The sequence below is a fragment of the Podarcis muralis genome, chromosome 5 (assembly GCF_964188315.1).
Source record: "Podarcis muralis chromosome 5, rPodMur119.hap1.1, whole genome shotgun sequence".
Classification (NCBI taxonomy): Eukaryota; Metazoa; Chordata; class Lepidosauria; order Squamata; family Lacertidae; genus Podarcis; species Podarcis muralis.
In genome coordinates, this window is record NC_135659.1 from 73,594,773 (window position 1) to 73,614,780 (window position 20,008).

General features: G+C 40.5%; 1 protein-coding gene across 2 annotated transcripts in view; it reads left to right on the plus strand.

The window, feature by feature from the left end:
* Positions 1-20,008, plus strand: part of ITCH (itchy E3 ubiquitin protein ligase) — a 50,685-nt gene that overhangs the window by 13,516 nt on the left and 17,161 nt on the right. Inside the window, exons 2-12 of one of the 2 annotated variants that reach the window (XM_028734894.2) lie at positions 2,005-2,095; positions 5,457-5,598; positions 7,189-7,313; positions 8,200-8,337; positions 9,016-9,058; positions 12,331-12,500; positions 13,313-13,535; positions 15,640-15,735; positions 16,451-16,625; positions 17,812-17,872; positions 18,941-19,025. In XM_028734894.2, coding sequence (XP_028590727.2) covers positions 2,026-2,095; positions 5,457-5,598; positions 7,189-7,313; positions 8,200-8,337; positions 9,016-9,058; positions 12,331-12,500; positions 13,313-13,535; positions 15,640-15,735; positions 16,451-16,625; positions 17,812-17,872; positions 18,941-19,025 — 1,328 coding nt within the window. In that variant the 5' untranslated portion in view covers positions 2,005-2,025. Of the gene's footprint in view, positions 1-2,004; positions 2,096-5,456; positions 5,599-7,188; positions 7,314-8,199; positions 8,338-9,015; positions 9,059-12,330; positions 12,501-13,312; positions 13,536-15,639; positions 15,736-16,450; positions 16,626-17,811; positions 17,873-18,940; positions 19,026-20,008 lie in introns of those variants that run through there. The other variant, XM_028734895.2, reaches the window with a different exon arrangement.

A 20,008-nucleotide genomic window follows, 5' to 3' on the forward strand; every position in this document is an offset into this window, starting at 1 on the left:
CCGTACATGTCAATGGGGCATTATGCTAGAGTGCTCAGCCTCCAAAATGAAAAGTCCTATTAGTGAGGGAGACCCCCTAATTCACTAAGTGAGGGGAAAATAACCAAGATACTAACTGGCTTTTCACACAAAAAGTACGTATTCAATGCAAACACGAAGAGGTGGGTGTTGAAGAGTAACAGTGGCAGGATCCTCGCTGACCCCCATGCATTCTGCTGCTGCTGTTGGTGGTTCTGCAGCATTTGAAGTACAAAGCTTCTGTCTGGGAGGGGGACGTGGCACCTCTGTAGGAGTCTGTAGGAGTCCAGAGTTTCCACACAGATGCAAAGCTGAAAATTACTGAATTACAGGAAACTGCTGAGCTGTTGTTGTTTTTTCCTCTATTCTTCTTACAAACTACATAATTAAGTTAGCTGCCATTTCTAGTAGGGAAATGTTTTTGTTCATGAGGTGAGAGCAGCACATCATTAATACAGCAAATTCTAAAAGGTTCTTGATCATAAAGCATGCTTCCTATAGCTAAGGATTTCCAGGAAGAAGAAACCACCGCTGACATCAGCTAAGCAAATGTTTGAAATATTAATTTTATTACCAGCCTGAAAGTGTTGGTTCCTTATTGATTCAAAGGTGATAACTTTAATACACTAAGGTCTGCTTATCAAATTGTGAGGTAAAATTGTAAAGTAAATTTGAAAATAGGAATAATTGATTTCTTGAACTTTGAAACAAAGAAACTCTGTATTACATGAGAATTTCTAGTTCCACATCTAAGATTCTGATATTCATCCCTACCAGATGGATGGGGTATTATTATTATTATTATTATTATTATTATTATTATTATTATTATTATTAAACAACTTCAGTCAAGTCTGGCAGGTACTCTCCAAATCTTAGTGGAAGTGTCCAGAACTATATGCTGAAATAGATTGACACATGGTGTTTGCGGAAGCTGTTTATAACTCTGTGCCATTTTGGAAACTCTTTGTGGGGTTATTAGAGAGCAGTTTGTACATGAAGAAATATTTCAGTTATGTGGGGTTTTATCTAGTGTGAGTAATTTGTTTCAGTTTCATTTTTGTATGTATATGTAGCTGTTTTCCAACTTCAGTTTGCACTAGTTAATTAGCTGCGTTTTTAATGTGTCTAATCGCACAGTTTTCCTGTATATACAGATGTTATACTAAATATTTTATAGTTAGATCTAATCCAAGAAAATTAAGGACAAACCATTTTGTTTTAATGGAAAAGAACATAAATACGAGAAAGGGATGGTGGGAGCAGGTGAGGCAGGGCAAGTTCAGTAGCTCACACTGGAAATTGGTAATAGAATCAGCTGAGACCATGTCAATACTTTTCCTGTCTGTGTGGAGAATCAGTTAACAAAGTCCATTTGAAAGGGGTGAGGGATGTATCAGTGGTGATCTTTTTTGTTGAACATTTATTTCTCTTTGTAACCATATAAATGAATGTTTGATTCAGCTCTATCACTGAAAGTAAATGAATGTGATCATGTGCAAGATGAAGACACAACCTTATTCCCAAGCCACTGGTTGCTTGCATCTGCTAATGAGTTGGGGTGGAGGAGAAGAGAATCACATATTTTGGCTCCTTCATTACAAGTGATCACAACAGGCATTTCACCAGTATTTGTTTTGTTCTGGTTTGCCTTAAGATACATTGGTCTGTCCATCACGTATAAAACAATAGAATTGTAAAGTTGGAAGGGACCCTGAGGAATAGCTAGCTCAACCCCCTGCAATGCAGGAATCTCAACTAGATCATATATGATGGCCATCCAATCTTTGTTTAAAATCTTCCAAAGAAGGAGCGTCCACAACCTCTTGTGGGAGTCTACCTAGATATCCTATAGTGTAGTTGTCTAATATATTAATGTATATGGCAACTGAGCTTAATTTTATATTTATATTTTTTTTCAATTGAACTCAATTTTAGTCTCTTTGTCTCAAGAGTAAAGTTATTATTTCTTGTTTCTTTATTCAGGTTCATGTACCTTCCTGTGGTATGGCTGGCAATGGGTCAAATTCAGAGCCTATCAGTGGACTAACTATGAAATCACAGCTTCAGATCACTGGTAAGTGTCTCAAACAGGCCTGCTTGCTGACTGTAGAGCCTTTGCTTTTAAGGGTAACTGAAGGAATTGCAGACTCCTATCTTTGTGGCGTTTTCCCACATCTTTGTGGGAAAATCTAAAACAAATCCTATTGGAAGGCATATAAGGATCCCTCATGTCAAGTCAAGCCATTTGCCCATCTAACTGTAACTGCTCCAAAGTCCTTAACATTGTCAGAACATCTTTCCCAGCCTTATCCAAGATTTCTTTTGACTGGAGATGCTGAGGATTGAACATGTTCTCTGTCACTATTTCTCTGTGACCACTGGAACAGAATTTTTCCACTACTATGTTCACATTGCTCCTTCTCTTTGTTGATTCAGAGGTGTTTTAATGGAATTTTGCGCCAGAAGCCTTTAAATAATTTTTCTGTTCCAGCTAGTGTTGTTGGTTTAATCACTGCTTTGTTATTTCAGTGTCTTTTAAGCAGGTTTCTACAGACCTTTTATAAATTGGTTTTAACCCATTACAAATAGTGCATAGTGGGGAGCTTGTAGCCAGGGCTGCTGCAACCGACAGCCCCACAAGCCTTTGTGAGGCAGAGATGCGAGAGGGCATCAGAGGAGGAAGGGAAGGAAAGAAAGAGGGATAGAGTCCAGTGTTGCCCCGCGGTGGCCCTGACAATCATTCAAGGCACCCCAGGGTTGAAAACCACTGGCCTAGGGAATAATGCACATTGCCTCCTTTTTTGTTGATTCATTAATATTTCTTTGAATGTATTAATGGATATCAACAGTGGTCTTTGAAGGAAACTTTATTTTGGCTCATCTTTACTATGACAGTTAAGGCCAAAAATATGGTATATGAATGAGTGATCAGTATAGACTCCTAACTTGAAGAACCAGATGATAGGTGATTTTTTTATTTTTAAGGCACTGGGGGCGGTGTCACAACTTACTTTTAAAGTCCGTTTTGTTTTGAAAAATCTGTTTCATCTATCATAACTGTGTTGTAAGTAGTTAACACAGAATCTACTTCCTGCAAATTATTTATTATGTTAGAATTTAGCGTCTTCACCTTGTATATAACACCCATGAGTGTTACTTTAGAAAAAATTTCCCAGTGAGGCCTCACCTGAGTCAAGAAAAATTGAGTGTTACCAAGGAAGCTTGGCTTAGCTAGTCAATACTTGCAGTGACCCAGGCAGTAGTGCATCTACTGCAAAAACAGGAAGAGGACTGTGTAGGTCTGCAGCATTGTCAGTCAAGGTAACAACATCATAAGAGACTGCCAACATTGGGGAGACTGGATATGGAGAGATCTCGGCCAGGAAATGGGGAGATTGGGGGGAAAGAGTTTAAGCAACCTCTGCTATCTATCAAGAGGTAGGCAGACTGGCCCAGGAGGCAACAGATAAGCTTGCCTTCATGATCATAAGCAATAAGTAGGGAATTCCACTTATCACCAAGCAACAGATGACATGTTCTATGATTGACCACTCACACAAGTGATAAGCCATATAGCCAAGTAGTTGCCACTTCTTAGCTACTTCCACATATGCAGTGTGTACTTGTTTGTTTGTTTACATGGAATTATCTATTTACATGGCAATTAACAAAGAACAGGTTTGCATTCCCCTACCTCAAGAGGTTTATAGGGAAACAGAAGAAGGGAAGGAAACTGATGGCAGGGTTGAACAAGGGCAGAATGTGCAATTATTTTAGTTACATGCACTTTAGTTGTAGGATATTGAGAACAGGGTTGTTTCAAAGGCTTCATGAAAAATGTGTGGAAGGACTTGAAGCAAGTGACCACAGGTAGTCACATGGAGAGATGTTCTGGAAGGCCATTCCAATCATAAAGGAAAGCAAGGGAGAAAGAGTGGGTTTGTTTCAAGTAGCAGAAGATCTCTTCAAATAATTGAGTAGAGTGGACCTGGGTAAGTGAAAATCACAGGAAGCGGTGTGTTGGGATAGAACAACAGAAAAAAATGGGGGGTGGGGGGAGAAACATGGAGGGTTTTGAAGATAAGGGCAAGAGGTTTATGTAACATCCTGGTGCAGGCAAAAAACCAATTCTGGGATTTAAAGAAGGGCTTGAAGTGGTCAGTCTGACAAGATATGTGAGTAATTTTGGCAGTAAAAGTGCTAGGTAGATGTGAACAGTTGATTGTGAGGCAAGACCAGAGAGAAATAAGCCACTTGCAATGGTGCGAGCAGAAAGAAAATATATCTTGGCTGAGTGGTAAAATTGCCTCAGCTAAGTGGTACAATTTCTAAAGAGAAAGATTTTTATTTGCTTGATGTTAATTTTGTCGAGTCAGGCTCACTTTCTCATTACTTAACTCACACACTGAAGAACACATTTCAGCTTTCTAAATAAAGCACATTTGTTTAAAACTTACTACTTATTTCACTTTCGTAACTGCAGCGAGAGACTCAACACTTCTGGTGCTAAATTTGACTAGTGCAGCTATATAAATACCACCAAGACAACAAGAAGACATGCAAAATTAATTGGTCCACTTTTTGAAATGCTACATGCTGCAGCCAATAGTGGTAACATAAAAGATTGGTTGTGGTTGGTATGGTACAGCGTAAGAATATGTGTGAGTGCAAATGGAGCACACAGAACTAAGATTGTTGCATGCATCTTTACACCTAACTTAAAATGTGTGTATCTTTATGTTTACTTTAAAACAGGGATCAGCAACCTTTTTCAGCCATGGGCTGGTCCAGCATCCCTCAGACCGTGTGGTGGGCCGGACTATATTTTGGAAAAAAATGAACGAATTCCTATGCCCCACAAATAACCCAGAGATGCATTTTAAATAAAAGGACACATTCTATTCATGTAAAAACACCAGGCAGGCCCCACAAATAACCCAGAGATGCATTTTAAATAAAAGGACACATTCTACTCATGTAAAAACACGCTGATTCCTGGACCGTCCGCAGGCCGGATTGAGAAGGCGATTGGGCCGCATTCGGCCCATGGGCCTTAGGTTGCCTACCCCTGCTTTAAAAAGTGTCATGTAATTACTTAGCAAAAGGCGGGCATTCCAGCAACAAGAGCTAAATGGATCAGAATTGGGATGGTGAATATAGTTTTGGAAAGGTTTAAGAAAATTAAATGGCTTGATATAGTGATGACTTGACAAATGTTTCATCTTAGGTTTTAAATTGATTGAATGGAAGGGAAAATCTTTGGTCCAATGTAAATATTACATCCAAATGAAAGGACTTTTTGTCATGGTGTCTTTTCTGTCAATGTAAAAGAGTTGTAATTTGGCTGTGGTTCCATAATCTACTTTGCTAGGTAATAGTAGAAACTTTAGAAGTTGCTGAAGCAAATAAAGCACTCATTCATTCTCTTTCAATAGTTATTTCTGCGAAGTTGAAAGAAAACAAAAACAAATGGTTTGGACCCAGCCCTTACGTGGAAGTCTCAGTTGATGGACAGTCAAAGAAAACAGAAAAGTGCAACAATACTAATAGTCCAAAATGGAAACAACATCTTACAGTGTAGGTTTGGAAATGTTCCTTATTTTCTTATTTTGTTATAAGAAACAGAAATGCAGCCGCCTCATACTGTGGGATGGATATTGACAAGAGAAAAATGCAGTTCTTATCAGAGTGTGATAATGGGAAATAGTATTTTGTTCTGAGGCATTCTCAAGATCTGTAATTGGAGAACTCCAAATCTTCCCCCCCCCCATCACTTTTAATTCATTCACCTGATTTGTATAATATCTAAGTGCACACGATCACAGTGTGACCTTATAACCCTCAATAGCTTCACCCTTGTCCTTTTAATTATCCCAGTGCCTTAAATGTTTTATACTGTGATGCCAATAAAGGTTATTGGTTTGATTTAACTGGTTTAAATGTTTTAGATTTTTTTTGTTTTGTTTTTAATTAGGCACAGAGGCAGACCAGTAGCTCTGCAAACTAGAGGCAGACCAGTAGCTCTGCAAACTAAGTTATATGGGTTTCAGCCCCTTACACTGTGTAAGGTGTGGCACTAGGTGGGCTCCCTGAGCCTCATGAATGGCTATAGGGGGGAGTACAGGGAATTGTTCCATAAAAGGGAAGCCCAGAAAGTCCCAATGTACATAGGTGAGCAACTTTAAACATCTTTGTATCTGAACCAAGGTATCCAAGGAATGAGGAGGGAACTAAAGAAGCATACAGTTGCTAGAAGAAAGGATATTTCCCCTAAAACTTAGTGAAAGGTGTATATACTGTTCTTGCTTCTAAGACTTCAAAACTTGCATGTAAAAATCTGCCTGTAAGATTTACTGTGAAATAAATACACTTAGAGTATTTTTTTTTATTGTGCACAAGGTTCCCCATTTATGTGCTACTGAAATAAACATATATTTGCAGGATTAATTTCTGTCATAAAAGCCACATTTTTCTATAAATGTTACTACTGTTTGGAATATGATAGCTCTTGGAAGATCAATTGATTTGTGCATTTTTTTTGGGGGGGGGGTCAATTTTGTAACTGTAAGTGACAGGTAAGAGCTGTTTGACAGTGGAACAGACTCCCATGAAAGGTGGTGGACTCTTCCGCCTTGGAGATTTTAAGCAGAGGTTAGGCAGCCATCTGTCATGTATAATCTAGTTGAGATTCTGTTGGAAGGGACCATGAAGGGTCATCTAGTCCCACCCCCTACAGCAGGGATCAGCAAACTTTTTCAGCAGGGGGCCAGTCCACTGTCCCTCAGACCTTGTGGGGGGCCAGACTGTATGGGGGGGGAATGAATGAATTCCTGTGCCCCACAAATAACCCAGAGATGCATTTTAAATAAAAGGGCACATTCTACTCATGTTAAAACACTCTGATTCCCGGGCTGTCCGCGGGCCGGCTTTAGAAGATAGTTGGGCCGGATCCGGCCTCCGGGCCATAGTTTGCCTACCCATGCCCTACATTGTAGGAATCTTTGCCCAACATGGGGCTCAAATCATTGCAGGGTGTTAGATTAGATGACCCTTGGTGTCCCTTGCAATTCTACAGTTCTATAAGTCTATGATTCTAAGTTACTCAGAAGTATTTTTAAATGGAACTTGCGAGTATGCATTACAGTATTTCTTGCTTCTTCTTTTTAGAATTGTCTCACCTGTCAGCAACCTGTGCTTCCGTGTATGGAGTCACCAAACGTTGAAATCTGATGTCTTATTGGGAAGCGCCACTCTAGAAATTAAAGAGACTCTCAAAGCAAACAATATGAAACGTAGGTATACAAAAGACACTTGAAATGATATAAATTTTGGGGTGTGTGTGTGTGTGTGTGTGTGTGTGTGTGTGTGTTTGTGTGTGTAGGCAAATGTTAATATGCAAGATCTTAAGAAGTGTGATGCCCACCCCTGTAGTCTTCCAGAGGGTCCCAAGAACCAGAAATCATTCCACAAAGTCTCCACTAAAATTTGGTTCATTTGGAACATGTTTAGGTTCTGACTTATATGGTCCCCTTTGTGAATGGGGTTCTACAATAATAGGCCTGGCACAGAGAATATGCAACTATGCTTAAACTCTTATTATTAATTGTACGGTTATGAGGGCTCTTTTATTTGATGTTAAAGATATTCATGGATGAGTTTTGCTTCTGCTGATTATTGAGAGAAGGGTGGCACAACCTGAGGATGACATAAAAATAAATGAGAATTATACATTATTCTGCTAGGGACATTTAGGGAAATCAGAACAATATACCATATAACATTAATTCATTGCTAAGAATATGATGATACCTGTTCCATGGTAATTGTTGTGGGCTTTACCCACAAGAGCAAATGCTCTAGATGAATTCTGCTCAGTGCAGCTGTTGAATATGGACTATAATCTTTGATTGCATGGGCTGAGCATGGATGTCAAATTTAAAACAAGGAAAGCTTTAGAATCCTATTTTTCAGTAAGGGAATTACCCCCATTTAGTAAAGTTTTCTGAGGCTCACCATGTGCAGTGATCACTGAATGTGTAAGATGAAATGGAACTGTGGTCATTTCTTAAAAGCTTTCCTCAGCTTTTTCATGAAATTGTATAAACCTTAATCAGTTCACTGAAATAAAAATACAAGGCAGTTAAGAACATTTTTTTTTTTTTTGTATATTTTCAATAGTTGAACAAGTGGTGGTGAATATGATGCTTATTGGTGACAAAGAATCAACTGACGGGATTGGAGAGTTGTCTGTCTGTTTAGATGGCATGCAGGTAGATCCTGAGCTGCTGAGTAATGGTGATGCTTCAAGCAGAAGAAGTGAGTAATATTTACCTTCTATGTGTGCACACTGCTGTTGCATCATATAACTAGTTGTTTATATTAAATAACATTTGTTATTGTTGGTAGCTTTTGGCTTTTCTTGAAGAATGCATTGAACCCTGATAAGGACTGTAAGCCAAAGTGCTTTAGGTTACAAACCTTTACATGCATGCTTGAGAGTACTGAAGACAGTGACTTGGCTTGCACATAACACTAGGCCAAATCATGGCTAAGCATGAATGAGCACGCATACTGGTAGCCACAGTAAAAATTGCATCTGCTTTGCTGCTCCCCTGGTGCTTCTCCTACCACACTACCTGGAGCTAAGCCACAGTTTACCTTCGTGTTATGTCTGAAGTAGGGATCATGGTTTGTCTCAATCCAGACAAGGTTTATTCTTGGTTAACTGCTTGTGGTCTGTCTGTGGGAGGCAAATTACCGAGAGAGCCAGTAATTCCCAATCTACCTTCTGCTCACTCCAGCTCTAAAGTACAAAAAACTTTATCCATACTCTGTATTGGGGCTGTTGTGGGAACTCTGATCTCTTGCAATAATTAAAAGGCGAATGGCATATATTTTGACCAATAGTGAAAATCATGCATATTTATTATGTCTCTTTATAAAACAACACAAATATTAAAATAAGTTTCCATTTCCTTATTTTTAATATTAAAGGTCCTGTGCAGAATGATGGCTCCAGGGCAAAAAATGAAACAAGGTAAGGTGGTTTTCCACATCTGCAGTGGAGTTGTGGAATGCTGATAGTTGTGATGTTTCAAGTGCTGAAATTTAGCAGTTTTGTAGATATTTCAGAGTATTGGAAACTGGTTGGAAGTTGTCATGGGGATACAGTACAAGCATCCTTAGTAGTTTTAGTACAGTGACCTTAGTTTAAGAACAGCTTAGTTTATGAACAACTCGGATTAAGAAGTTTGTGAACTTTGCCTTGGAAGCAGAACATGTTCCACTTCCTGTTGAGTGTGTTCCATGGGAAAGCACACCTTGGTTTAAGAACGCTTTGGTTTAAGAACTGACTTCCGGAATGGATTAAGTTCGTTAACCAAGGTACCACTGAATAAAAAAATTCTCCAGTAGCGACCAACTACTGCAACCAAATTCTCCTTAGAGACCAACTAAGTATGTTCTGGGTATAAGTTCTCTTGTGCATGCACACTTCTTCAGATACCGTGTGCTGTGCTGGTGCTGGCTCACCAGAGCAGCTTCGTCACGCTGGCCACGTGACCCGGAAGTGTCTTCGGACGGCGCCGGCTCCCAGCCTCTAGAGCAGTGTTTCCCAAATGTTTTTGGGCAACGGCACACCTGTTTACTGAAAAAAAATCTCGCGGCACACCACCATTAAAGCCCCGCCCCGTGACGTCAGCGCGCAGCGTCACGCCGGGAGGGACGCACAAAAGTGAAAGTTTTTTCCCTCCCCCTTGCTGGGGAACCTCCAAGCTTTGGGGGTGGGAGGAGGCAGCAGAGCGAGGGACTGAGGGACGGCGGCAACTGAGGCGGCGGCGGCTGAGGCAGAGCTGGGAAGGGGGTTTCCAGGGGACACGGCAGCTCCTCGAAAGGCTTCTCTCAGCTGCGCTCAATCCGCCTCGGAGAGGATTTCCCCTCCGGTCCCATGCGTTCGTTTGGGGCATCGCTCCGGCTGCTCCCTCTCCCGCCGCGCAGGAGCGATGCCTCTCTCTGGCTTTCCCTCCGCGCAGGCTGAGGGAGGGAGGGAGGGGCGCGTGTGACCCGTCTCTGCTGGGAGACCAAACCCAGCGAGGCAGAGTCGCGCGGAGGCACCCAGGCAGCGCTTCCGGCTGCGAGGAGGAGCGCCAGGCAACAGCAGGAGGCGCGGCCTCTCCTTGCCGCCGCCGCCCCGCCTCTCGCCGCCCGACTCGCCCGCCTCCCTCCAGGCATCTCGCGGCACACGAGGCAACGTCTCACGGCACACTCGTGTGCCGCGGAACACCGGTTGGGAAACACTGCTCTAGAGTGAGATGAGCGCACAACCCTAGAGTCTGTCAAGACTGGCCCGTACGGGCAGGGGTACCTTTACCTTAAGGTACTACTGGACAATTTATTTATTTATTTTGACTGCCTCAGACCAACACAGCTACCTATCTGAATCAAGGTACCACTGTAATTGTAAGAGTGTCTAGCTTGTAAAAATCTTGGGTTATAATAGACACACATTTCAAAAGAAAAGATGAAAATGAAAGCAAAATCCAGTTTCTCTTCAGATCTTCACCAATAAATAATCATTTACTCAGGCAAAAGAGTTGGTGCACGCATATTTTTAAGATGGGATGGATGACATTCTTGTTTGGGATGACTTCCCCTTCTGGAGGCAGGCAAGGTCTTCACAGGGTCTTCAGAGCTTTTCATGTCTTCTCCAAGGGAAAAGGAGCTCTCTTACCCACCATACTGACTCTGTTGTGGTCAGACGGTGAGGCCTGCAATGCAGGAATCCTTCCCACAGCCAGCCCTGGGTGGGCTCGAACTATCAACCTTCTTGTTAGCAGCTAGACACACTGACCCATTGCACGATTAGTCCAACTTAATTGTATGCAATAGGATAAATACCTCTGTGTCTTATCCTCTCAATTCCTTTATTCCACCCTGAAAAGCACATTGTTTGTGGTATAAAGTTTTTAGTTCTTGTAAACTGCAAGTAACAAAATATTTTATAATACCTGAGTTGACAATTTTAAAATTCCCTCAAAGCATGAAGCAGCAAGATGAATTCTGAATATATTCCACTTAAAATAGTGTTTATTAGTACCACTTGAAATCTATGTCAAACAGGATCATGGCCATGTTTATGCTAAACTAAAATGCTGCTGCTAATGTTAGGCTCTTGACACTGTGAAGATTCTGACTATAAGCCTGTAAATAAATGGTGTAGTTAATTTTATGTGTAGTTTTTACTGCCTTGAATTATCAGAATCTTCCAATTGTGTTTTCTTAGCACATTTTAATTAAAATATACATTTTGTTTGGTCAGGATATATCAAGAAACAAACTCATAACACATACACAAAACAATGTACATTTTAGTTGAAAAGTTAAATATGGATGTTTTTGTTAGCTATTACAAAAGTTCTTTGTGGTTATAATTGGTCACGATGTAATGATCATGACTAAAGTTTAATGATGGTTTGTTTTTTGTTCCGAGTCCAAGCTACTCAGAGCATTAACACTTGGCTCAGTTGCCTGAGACAGCCTCAGTTCATTTTAAACATTTTCTTGCTCATTATGCCAGAAATTCATAGGTCTCCTTTCACAATGTCAACCTTCCACAATAAAAAAAATAATTTATTTTACAAATGGTAAGCTATTTCATCTAGTCAGAAGTTTTTATCAGGGTGGCATTTCAAATAATTGCAGATTTACAAATATTTGAATAAGATGTCCTGTATTTCTCTGACTCTTATAGAAGGTTTGATATCTAAGGGGCACATTTCTTGCGGTTTATGTTATTTTGCCCACTTGAAGTTTTTATAATTGAAAATAAAATGATTGTCAGTAGTTGGCTTGAGTATATGACAATTCAGCCATAACCCTACAGATGCTTTTTTGTTTGTTTGAAACCTATCTACCTCTTTTATTTATTTGAGAGCTATCAACTCCTTCCAGTTGCTATCAAGTTTTGAGTATCAGTTACAAATACCAATGTAGTTAGGAAGCTGTTGTAAAATTTGTAGCCTAAAATCTAAGCTGGGGGAAAATTAATTAAGCTACAGTGTTTGTTTTATCTTTAAGGTGAGCATTATGAGCCTCTGTGACTCATATTTTTGGTCCAGGAGCATATGTTTTGATGGCATCACTATATATGATCATATATATGTTTCTGAACTTTTATAAGAACAGGGTTCTAATTTGTTTATATGAATTGTGACAAGACTTCAATTAGGAAACTTCTTTTTCAAAATTGTTTTAACATTCAGTGAGATCTCCATGTCTCCATGATAATTTGTATTGTGCTTTCTCATAAAGGAACAATACAAATGGTCCTGAAAGCTGTGAGTCTCCCGGGTCCAGTGACAGCAGAGCATCTAATGGCAATGATTCTCCATTAATTGCAAATGGAGGTTGTAAGCCAGCTAGACCGCCTAGACCATCTCGGCCACCTCCACCTACTCCACGTAGACCATCTGCTCCACCTGGTATGTCTGCAAGAGAAAAGCATCACTTTAAAAGCTCTTGAATGCAGTGTTTGTTTGAATTAAGTTTGTTCAATGTATTCTGCCCACTGCACTAGTGTATTAAAGCTGTGTCTAATATAATAAAAGATAATGCCACATGTGTCCCCACTCCAAAAAATTGTGGCTTAATTCATAATAAGCATGCTTTAGCATTTGTGAAGCCAGATATATTTCTGTCTGACCTTCAGCAAAGCATTCTTAAACTGCTGAAAGGAAAAGCTATACAGCTCAGAAGTGCATCATATGGTAATTCTGAGAACACACATTGTCCCATAGTTAAATTATGGAAGTTTTCTTCATACAAAATACTGAAGTAGCTTTATGTGACGCCTACTGAAGTTGCAGCCTGGAATTTTCTTTTCAAGGACTTCAGGCTTTCTGTGGTCAAGAGAAAGAGGCAACTGCTGCAAAAAGAATCTCTTTCATAGTGTTCTCTTAATCAGAGTACAGATTTCCTGTAAATGAAATAGAACAATGAGCCAAACTAAAATTCAAGAAGGCTTTTCCATTTAGGGTTGAACTGAGTTCTGATAGGTTTGTGGAAATGTTGTTGAAAAGGTTTCTGCCATTGACTACTTTTACTTAAAAGTCTGGGAACTTAATAACTGCCGTGTACCAAGTAGTTACTTGAGGGCTTATCTGTTCTTGCTTTGCTGTACTGCTGTCTTGAGTCCATTTCAGGGGGACAGGTGGAGTATAAATAAATAAATATACAATACTGGAATTAAAATAAACATAATTATTTGTCTTTTTCTTGCCTGTGTTCTTTGCAGCATGTGTCAATGGTACTTCCTCCACAGAATCAGAAGGGGCTAGTGCAGGATTGGTGCCAACTACAAGTTCAGCATTGGAACAAAACTCAGAAGGAGCAACAGCAGGAACGGGTGCTCCTGCAGCAGCTGCTTTGGCCACACCACCAATATCCAGACAAGTTCAGCCAGTAACTCCAGCTTCACAGCCACATCACACAGTTAGTCAAGGTCCTCTTCCACCTGGGTAAGAGTTTGATGCTCTTAGGTTTTATGTTATACATACGTCTCTAACACAAAATTTCCTGCAAGATACAAGTTTCCTCCGTCTCATCCATTTGATTTCTAAAAGCACCAAAATATACTATGCTTTATACAGTACATTGCATTTGCAGGGTGGAACTAAAAAAAAGCCACAAAAGAGTTAAAGTAAAACCTATGTAATAATTAGAAAAAATAGAACACCAACACGGAAATGCTTGAGACAAGATGTGAGTTTTTAATTATTTAAAGCTGAGAGGTCAGCTAAATATTAAAGTGAAAGATACCATGAATTAACTGAGTTGAGAGAAATCACAGAGATGAGAAACAGCACAATGAGTGGAACTTTTTGTTCTAATTTTCATGAATTCACTCACTGCAGCTCCTTGTGCCATACACCTTTGCATTCTGTAGAGTCTGCAGACCACCAGGAATATCTTTTCAGGAAGGAAGAGGCAGGGAAGCCCTATTCCTGCAAGTAGAACTCTTCACAGTTCTTGAAATCCAAGCTAATACAGAGAGACAATCAACAGACTTTATCTAGAGCAGTAATATGAGATGAGAAAGGCAAGTATCAAAGATAATGATCATACTTTTCAGTCTTCTCAGCAATTTTTGTTGCTTGAAGAAGTGAGCAAAGGCAAAAATGAATATTAGAGCATAAGATCCTTTTGTCTGTCTCCCTATCTAAGAACTAATAAGTTCAGCACTTGGCTTATGGAAAAAGATACATTTGTTTATATTGTGGCGGACTACCCCACAATACAGTGGTAAAAGGTAATCTGGCACGAGCACATAATTCCATAAGATCTGATAAATGACACACCCCAATAATAAGTTTTAGAAGCCTTTTTTTCCACCATGTCTATTCTCTGCAAAACACTTAAAAAAACTATTGTATGTGCCCAAATACGATGATGATCAGAATTTCAAAACTTCCATAGTTGAGTACCAATACAAGAAAGCCAGCATGTTTATAAATACAGTTGAATGGCTGCAGTTTGAATATGTATAGTGAGAAATGGGTACAATTCTATGTGTGCAATATATGTGATAGCATGTAGTCACAGTGGGCCAATGCGGCTGCTGTTGCTTAGTGGGTTTGGAATCTAAATGTCTTACATTTTTTGATCTTAAGTCAGTGTGATATGGTACAGGGTGGAGTTGAATATGTTTTCATGGAGTATGTTTTAAAGAAGCTCTGTGGTTCACTAAATTTCTAAAGCAAGAGTACATATTCAGAATCTCCAGTAATGTTAGTCATGCCATAGCAGTTTAAAAGTATGCACTCTTCCTGAAAAATAGAAGTTTTGCCTTTCTGGATTAGGTCAAGATTCATTTAGTTCAGTGTGCTTTCTTCCACAATGGCTAGCTAGATATCCATAGGAAGTCTGTAAGTAAACAGGCACTAAGAAAAGAACTACTGATCCACTGGTGGATTGTGGTCTACCCTTCATCCATACCTTATGAGATGGGAATTGTCAGACCTCAACCATAGGGATGGGGGTTCAGATCCTAACTTGTTGACTTTGGAGCAGACTTCTGTCAGCCTAACATAGTTTACAAGATTCATATAAGATCACAACAGATAATTCCCATGTATGCTACTCTCTGCAACTTTGAGAAAGGAGGAGAACAGTATAAAGGTGACCAATAAATCCTATTCCTATTAAATGTGTCCAAGGGAAGGAATCACAGAATGTCCCTCAAGAGTTATATGGTACTAGTGTAATAAATACAAATGTAAAATTAAACCTGGGTCTTGTATAGAAACAAATGTGTTTGAAAATGTCATTTTATTAATTGTCACAAGAAGATTTAGTCCTATACAGTAAGCCTGCAACTTACATGCATGGCAAAGTAAAAATTAAAAGGAATGGGAAGGGGGTGGGGTTCAAGGAAAAATGACTTTGGCATTTTGACTATATGTGATTTTAGACGCAGTCTCTGGAACGTAACCCCCGCATAAGTGGCAGGCTTACTGTATACAAAACAGATCAGGGGACCATTTGGAAATAAGAACTATGAGAAAGCAACAAGGTGAATAGGTTGGCACAATAGTACATATGAATTATTTGTGTTATTTCCAGCTGGGAACAACGAGTGGATCAACATGGCCGAGTATATTATGTAGATCATGTTGAAAAAAGAACTACATGGGATAGGCCAGAACCTCTTCCCCCAGGGTGAGTCATTTGGTGATCTGTCAAACTGTACTTGATAACGTGCTTGAAGATGTAATTCCAAGCTTGCCATCTTTATGTCCAGCTTTGGTCCAGTTAAAATATTGCACTGCTGGATAGCTAAATCAAAGTTCTGTGAAAAGAAAATGGGTCTAATTTGCATTTTATTCTGTGTATGTTGAATCTTAAGACTGGCTGTAGAAATGTCAGTTATATTAGGCCATGGGAGGCCAACGGTGGCACAAACCGCCAAAATCTGTGGCATTCCTTGGCAGGAACTGAAGTGCCTCTAGGCATGGATATGGTATATTTAAGCCTGCTATGCTGCTCACTGTTTCAGTAGAGGAGAATCAAAACCAGCCAAAGAAACTGGATGTGTTTGGGGTCTGCATCATAATGTTGTTGCATGTGAAAGTGGTATTTTCTCATCCTTTGGACTTGTAGCACACTTCTAGAGGTTTCAAAAAAAATGGCAGGCCGATAAATAGATATTGCTACCTCAAATTAGGAAGTTCAGAGCAAAGTGCAGAACCTATAATCAAATAATAAACCCCTTGGAATTGAGTAATAAGGTGACATAAAGCAAAACTGAGGAATTATTGTGCTGACCCGCTTTGTCCTATTATGTTGAACAAGTACTCCTGTATTCCATTCTGTCAGACTGTAGCCTACTGTGAAGTCAGTGCATTCATTTGATTATATCATCTGTGTTCTTTAGCTGGGAACGTCGAGTTGACAACATGGGCCGGATTTACTATGTTGACCATTTCACCAGAACAACAACCTGGCAGCGGCCAACTTTGGAATCTGTCCGGAATTATGAACAGTGGCAACTTCAGCGCAGCCAGCTTCAAGGAGCTATGCAACAATTTAACCAGAGGTTTATATATGGGGTGAGAACGCTGAGGATTGGGCTGGAATTCATATTGGCATAACATCAGCTAATGCAGATTAACTCAACAGCACTTGCTCTATCCTCAGCCTAAAATTCCTAATAAGTAATCACTGATACTTCACAGAGGGACACGGGAGGCGCTGTGGGTTAAACCACAGAGCCTAGGACTTGCCGATCAGAAGGTCGGCGGTTCGAATCCCCGCGACGGGGTGAGCTCCCATTGCTCGGTCCCTGCTCCTGCCAACCTAGCAGTTCGAAAGCACGTCAAAGTGCAAGTAGATAAATAGGTACCACTCTGGTGGGAAGGTAAATGGTGTTTCCATGCGCTGCTCTGGTTCACCAGAAGCGGCTTAGTCATGCTGGCCACATGGCCCGGAAGCTGTACGCCGGCTCCCTCGGCCAATAAAGCGAGATGAGTGCCGCAACCCCAGAGTCAGTCACAACTGGACCTAATGGTCAGGGGTCCTTTTTGGGTGATTGATTGCTACACATGGAAGTTACTCATTTCCCTCCAAACATTTCAATGGAAATTTCTTTAGTATACAAAGTATAAGCTGTTTGTCAGATTTAGTTGTAGTTTAAATTGATCCTAGAGGGTTACAAATCAGATATATTTCGCCTATGGCTTCTTACTTCACCATTTGCAAGCAAACACTGTCATGTTAATTTAAGCAGCTGTAGGCAAGCACAGAGTTACTGGCAAGTTTTGTTCAAGGCATAGTGAGAGCATATTTTGATTGAACTTCACAGGATGCCATCCTTGGAAACCATATTATCAGGTCTCTGGCCTATTATCAGGTCTCTGGCTTGGTATTTTTATTTTCTGCAGAACTGGATGAAAGTAGGTTGCCTCTACTGAGGAGCGGAAGTCTGTCAGATTCCAGAAAGGTGGATGCAGTGGTTGTCCTACAAGGACAGACATATTACCATTTTGGGATGGTAAAATCCTATTCCTTTCCTAGTTTTTGTGGGCATTTGTTTGGAAAAGTGAGAGAGGTACCAATGGGTAAGAAACTTGCCAAAGTTAAAACAAATAGGTCCAGGGACTATCTTGTTAGGTGATTTTACCTTCATTACAAAAAGGTAGAAAGGTCTTATAAAAAATAAAAAGTATAATGTATATGATTTATCCAAGCTTAGTTTTTTCAGTTAGTAGTTTACAGTATGCTTTCTTGTGATTGCAGAATCAAGACTTCACACAGAACAAAGAATTTGATCCTCTTGGTCCCCTGCCACATGGATGGGGTAAGGTCTTTAAGAGTTCTGGTTCTCAACATCACTTATATAGTGGTCCAGGCCAACACTGAGTTTAGCTATTACTCTGCCATCATGAGTGCATTTATTGCACTCTGGTGACTCCAGAAACCTGATAAAAGTAGTAGAGTTTACTTGGGGATCACAATAATGTCACTTCAAATTCAGAGCTCTCCGGCCAGCAAGACTGCAAATCTCAGTAGGTGTTGGGCAGTCTTTGTAGATAAATTGTGTTCATATCGCAAGAGGAATAGTGTAATATGTAGCACAGCTCATCTGAGAAGCATAAAGACCCATTGGTTGGCATCCATCTGCTTCAGGAGGCAATGGAAGAGTGTGCCTTCAGGAGTGAAGACCTATATTTCATACATATTATGGTCTCTTGTCATTGAGTTGGTATGCAATTCTAGGGACCTCTATTAGTTTAGTAGCAGAATCATAAGTAACGGTGTTTCATCTAGGACAGGAATCTGAGCCCTACTCTCACAACCAATCATCTGTATTGCTATCTATACTATTGACCTGTGCAAGGTTCTCCGTGAAGGAGATGTCCTTGACTTGGCTATAAAGTGCTGTTCCACTGAGGTTTCATGAACTTAGGAAGTTAAGATGATGGAACACAATGTATTCATTAGTTGGATGATATGTTCAAACAGCTGGTATGAAATGCTAAGTTTCCAGACTGGGCATTTGGGCACAATTCAAGTCAAAGGGGGGAGCAGAACTGCCAAACACATGGGGTTCTATCTAAATAAGTGCTTGCACAAGGTGAAGTTCTCCTTGCCCTCCTGCCCTCTGCTTCCCCTTGTGTCCCTACAGAAAAGATCACGCTTAGGCAAGCTGCCTCTGCCAGATTCCTGTTCCCACTGTTCTACATCCCGAGTCTTTCATGAGGGCCCCCAACCCTTAAGAGGCTTTGTTGACAGAGAGTTCTGCAGAGGGGAGAAAGAAGTGAGATATTCCCAATAGGTCCTGACATATATAATTCACTGCCATTATCTTAAAATTAAAACTATATGTCCATGATAACTAAAATGGTCCTAATTTATATTCCCTCAGAAAAGAGAACAGACGCCAATGGCAGAGTATATTTTGTCAATCACAATACACGCATCACACAGTGGGAAGATCCCAGAAGCCAAGGGTAAGATTTTTCTCTTCTCTTAATAGTCTTCAGAACATAATCCAAAATCAAACAAACATAGGCAACATTTTGCTTTACTATTAGTTCTAAACTTTCCTTCATCCCAGAGAGATTCCCCAGCAAATAATAAATACGTAGCTCAAGATATATTAAAACCAAAACTGTTTTTACCTGACTACAACAAGCTGTTAATTGAGGGGGACAACTGTATTACTAATGGGAGGGTGTTCCAAAATGAAGGTGCCATAGCAGAGAACGCCATATCCCAAGTTCCTGCATAATGTACCACAGTCATAGGTGGGATCATGAGCAGGACCTGCTCTGCAGATTTTAAGTCTAAGAGTGAGATATATTGGCAAAAGTTCTTCCTCATGTACTTGGGGCCCAGGCTATATAGGATTTGATATACCAGAATCAAAACCTTAAGTTGGGCCCATCCGCGAATAGGCAGCCAGTGCAGTTCTTAAGATTTGTTGAGATATGGTCTCACCTTACAGTGCCACTCAGCTGATGGTTGCATTGTCACTAGCTCCAGCTTCTCATTTAGAACTCATTGCAGTAGTGCTAAATGGGAGGTCAACCTAGCCATAGTGGTCCATGCTGTGGTATCTTGGTTCAGGAAGGACTATAGCTGGTGAACCAGCCCTAGCTGGAAATAGGCACTTCTTGCCCCTGGAGCCACCTGAGCTTCCAGTTGAAAGTGTTGGTTCCAGGAGCACCCCCAGGCTACACACCTTGTCCTTCAGAAGGAGTGTGGTCCCAACTAACGCAGGTTGCCTCAATTCCTGAATATAAGAACTATCAGCACGTGGAAAGCCAGTGTGGTGTAGTGGTTAAGAGCGGTAGTCTCGTAATCTGGGGAACCGGGTTCGCGTCTCCGCTCCTCCACATGCAGCTGCTGGGTGACCTTGGGCTAGTCACACTTCTCTGAAGTCTCTCAGCCCCACTCACCTCACAGAGTGTTTGTTGTGGGAGAGGAAGGG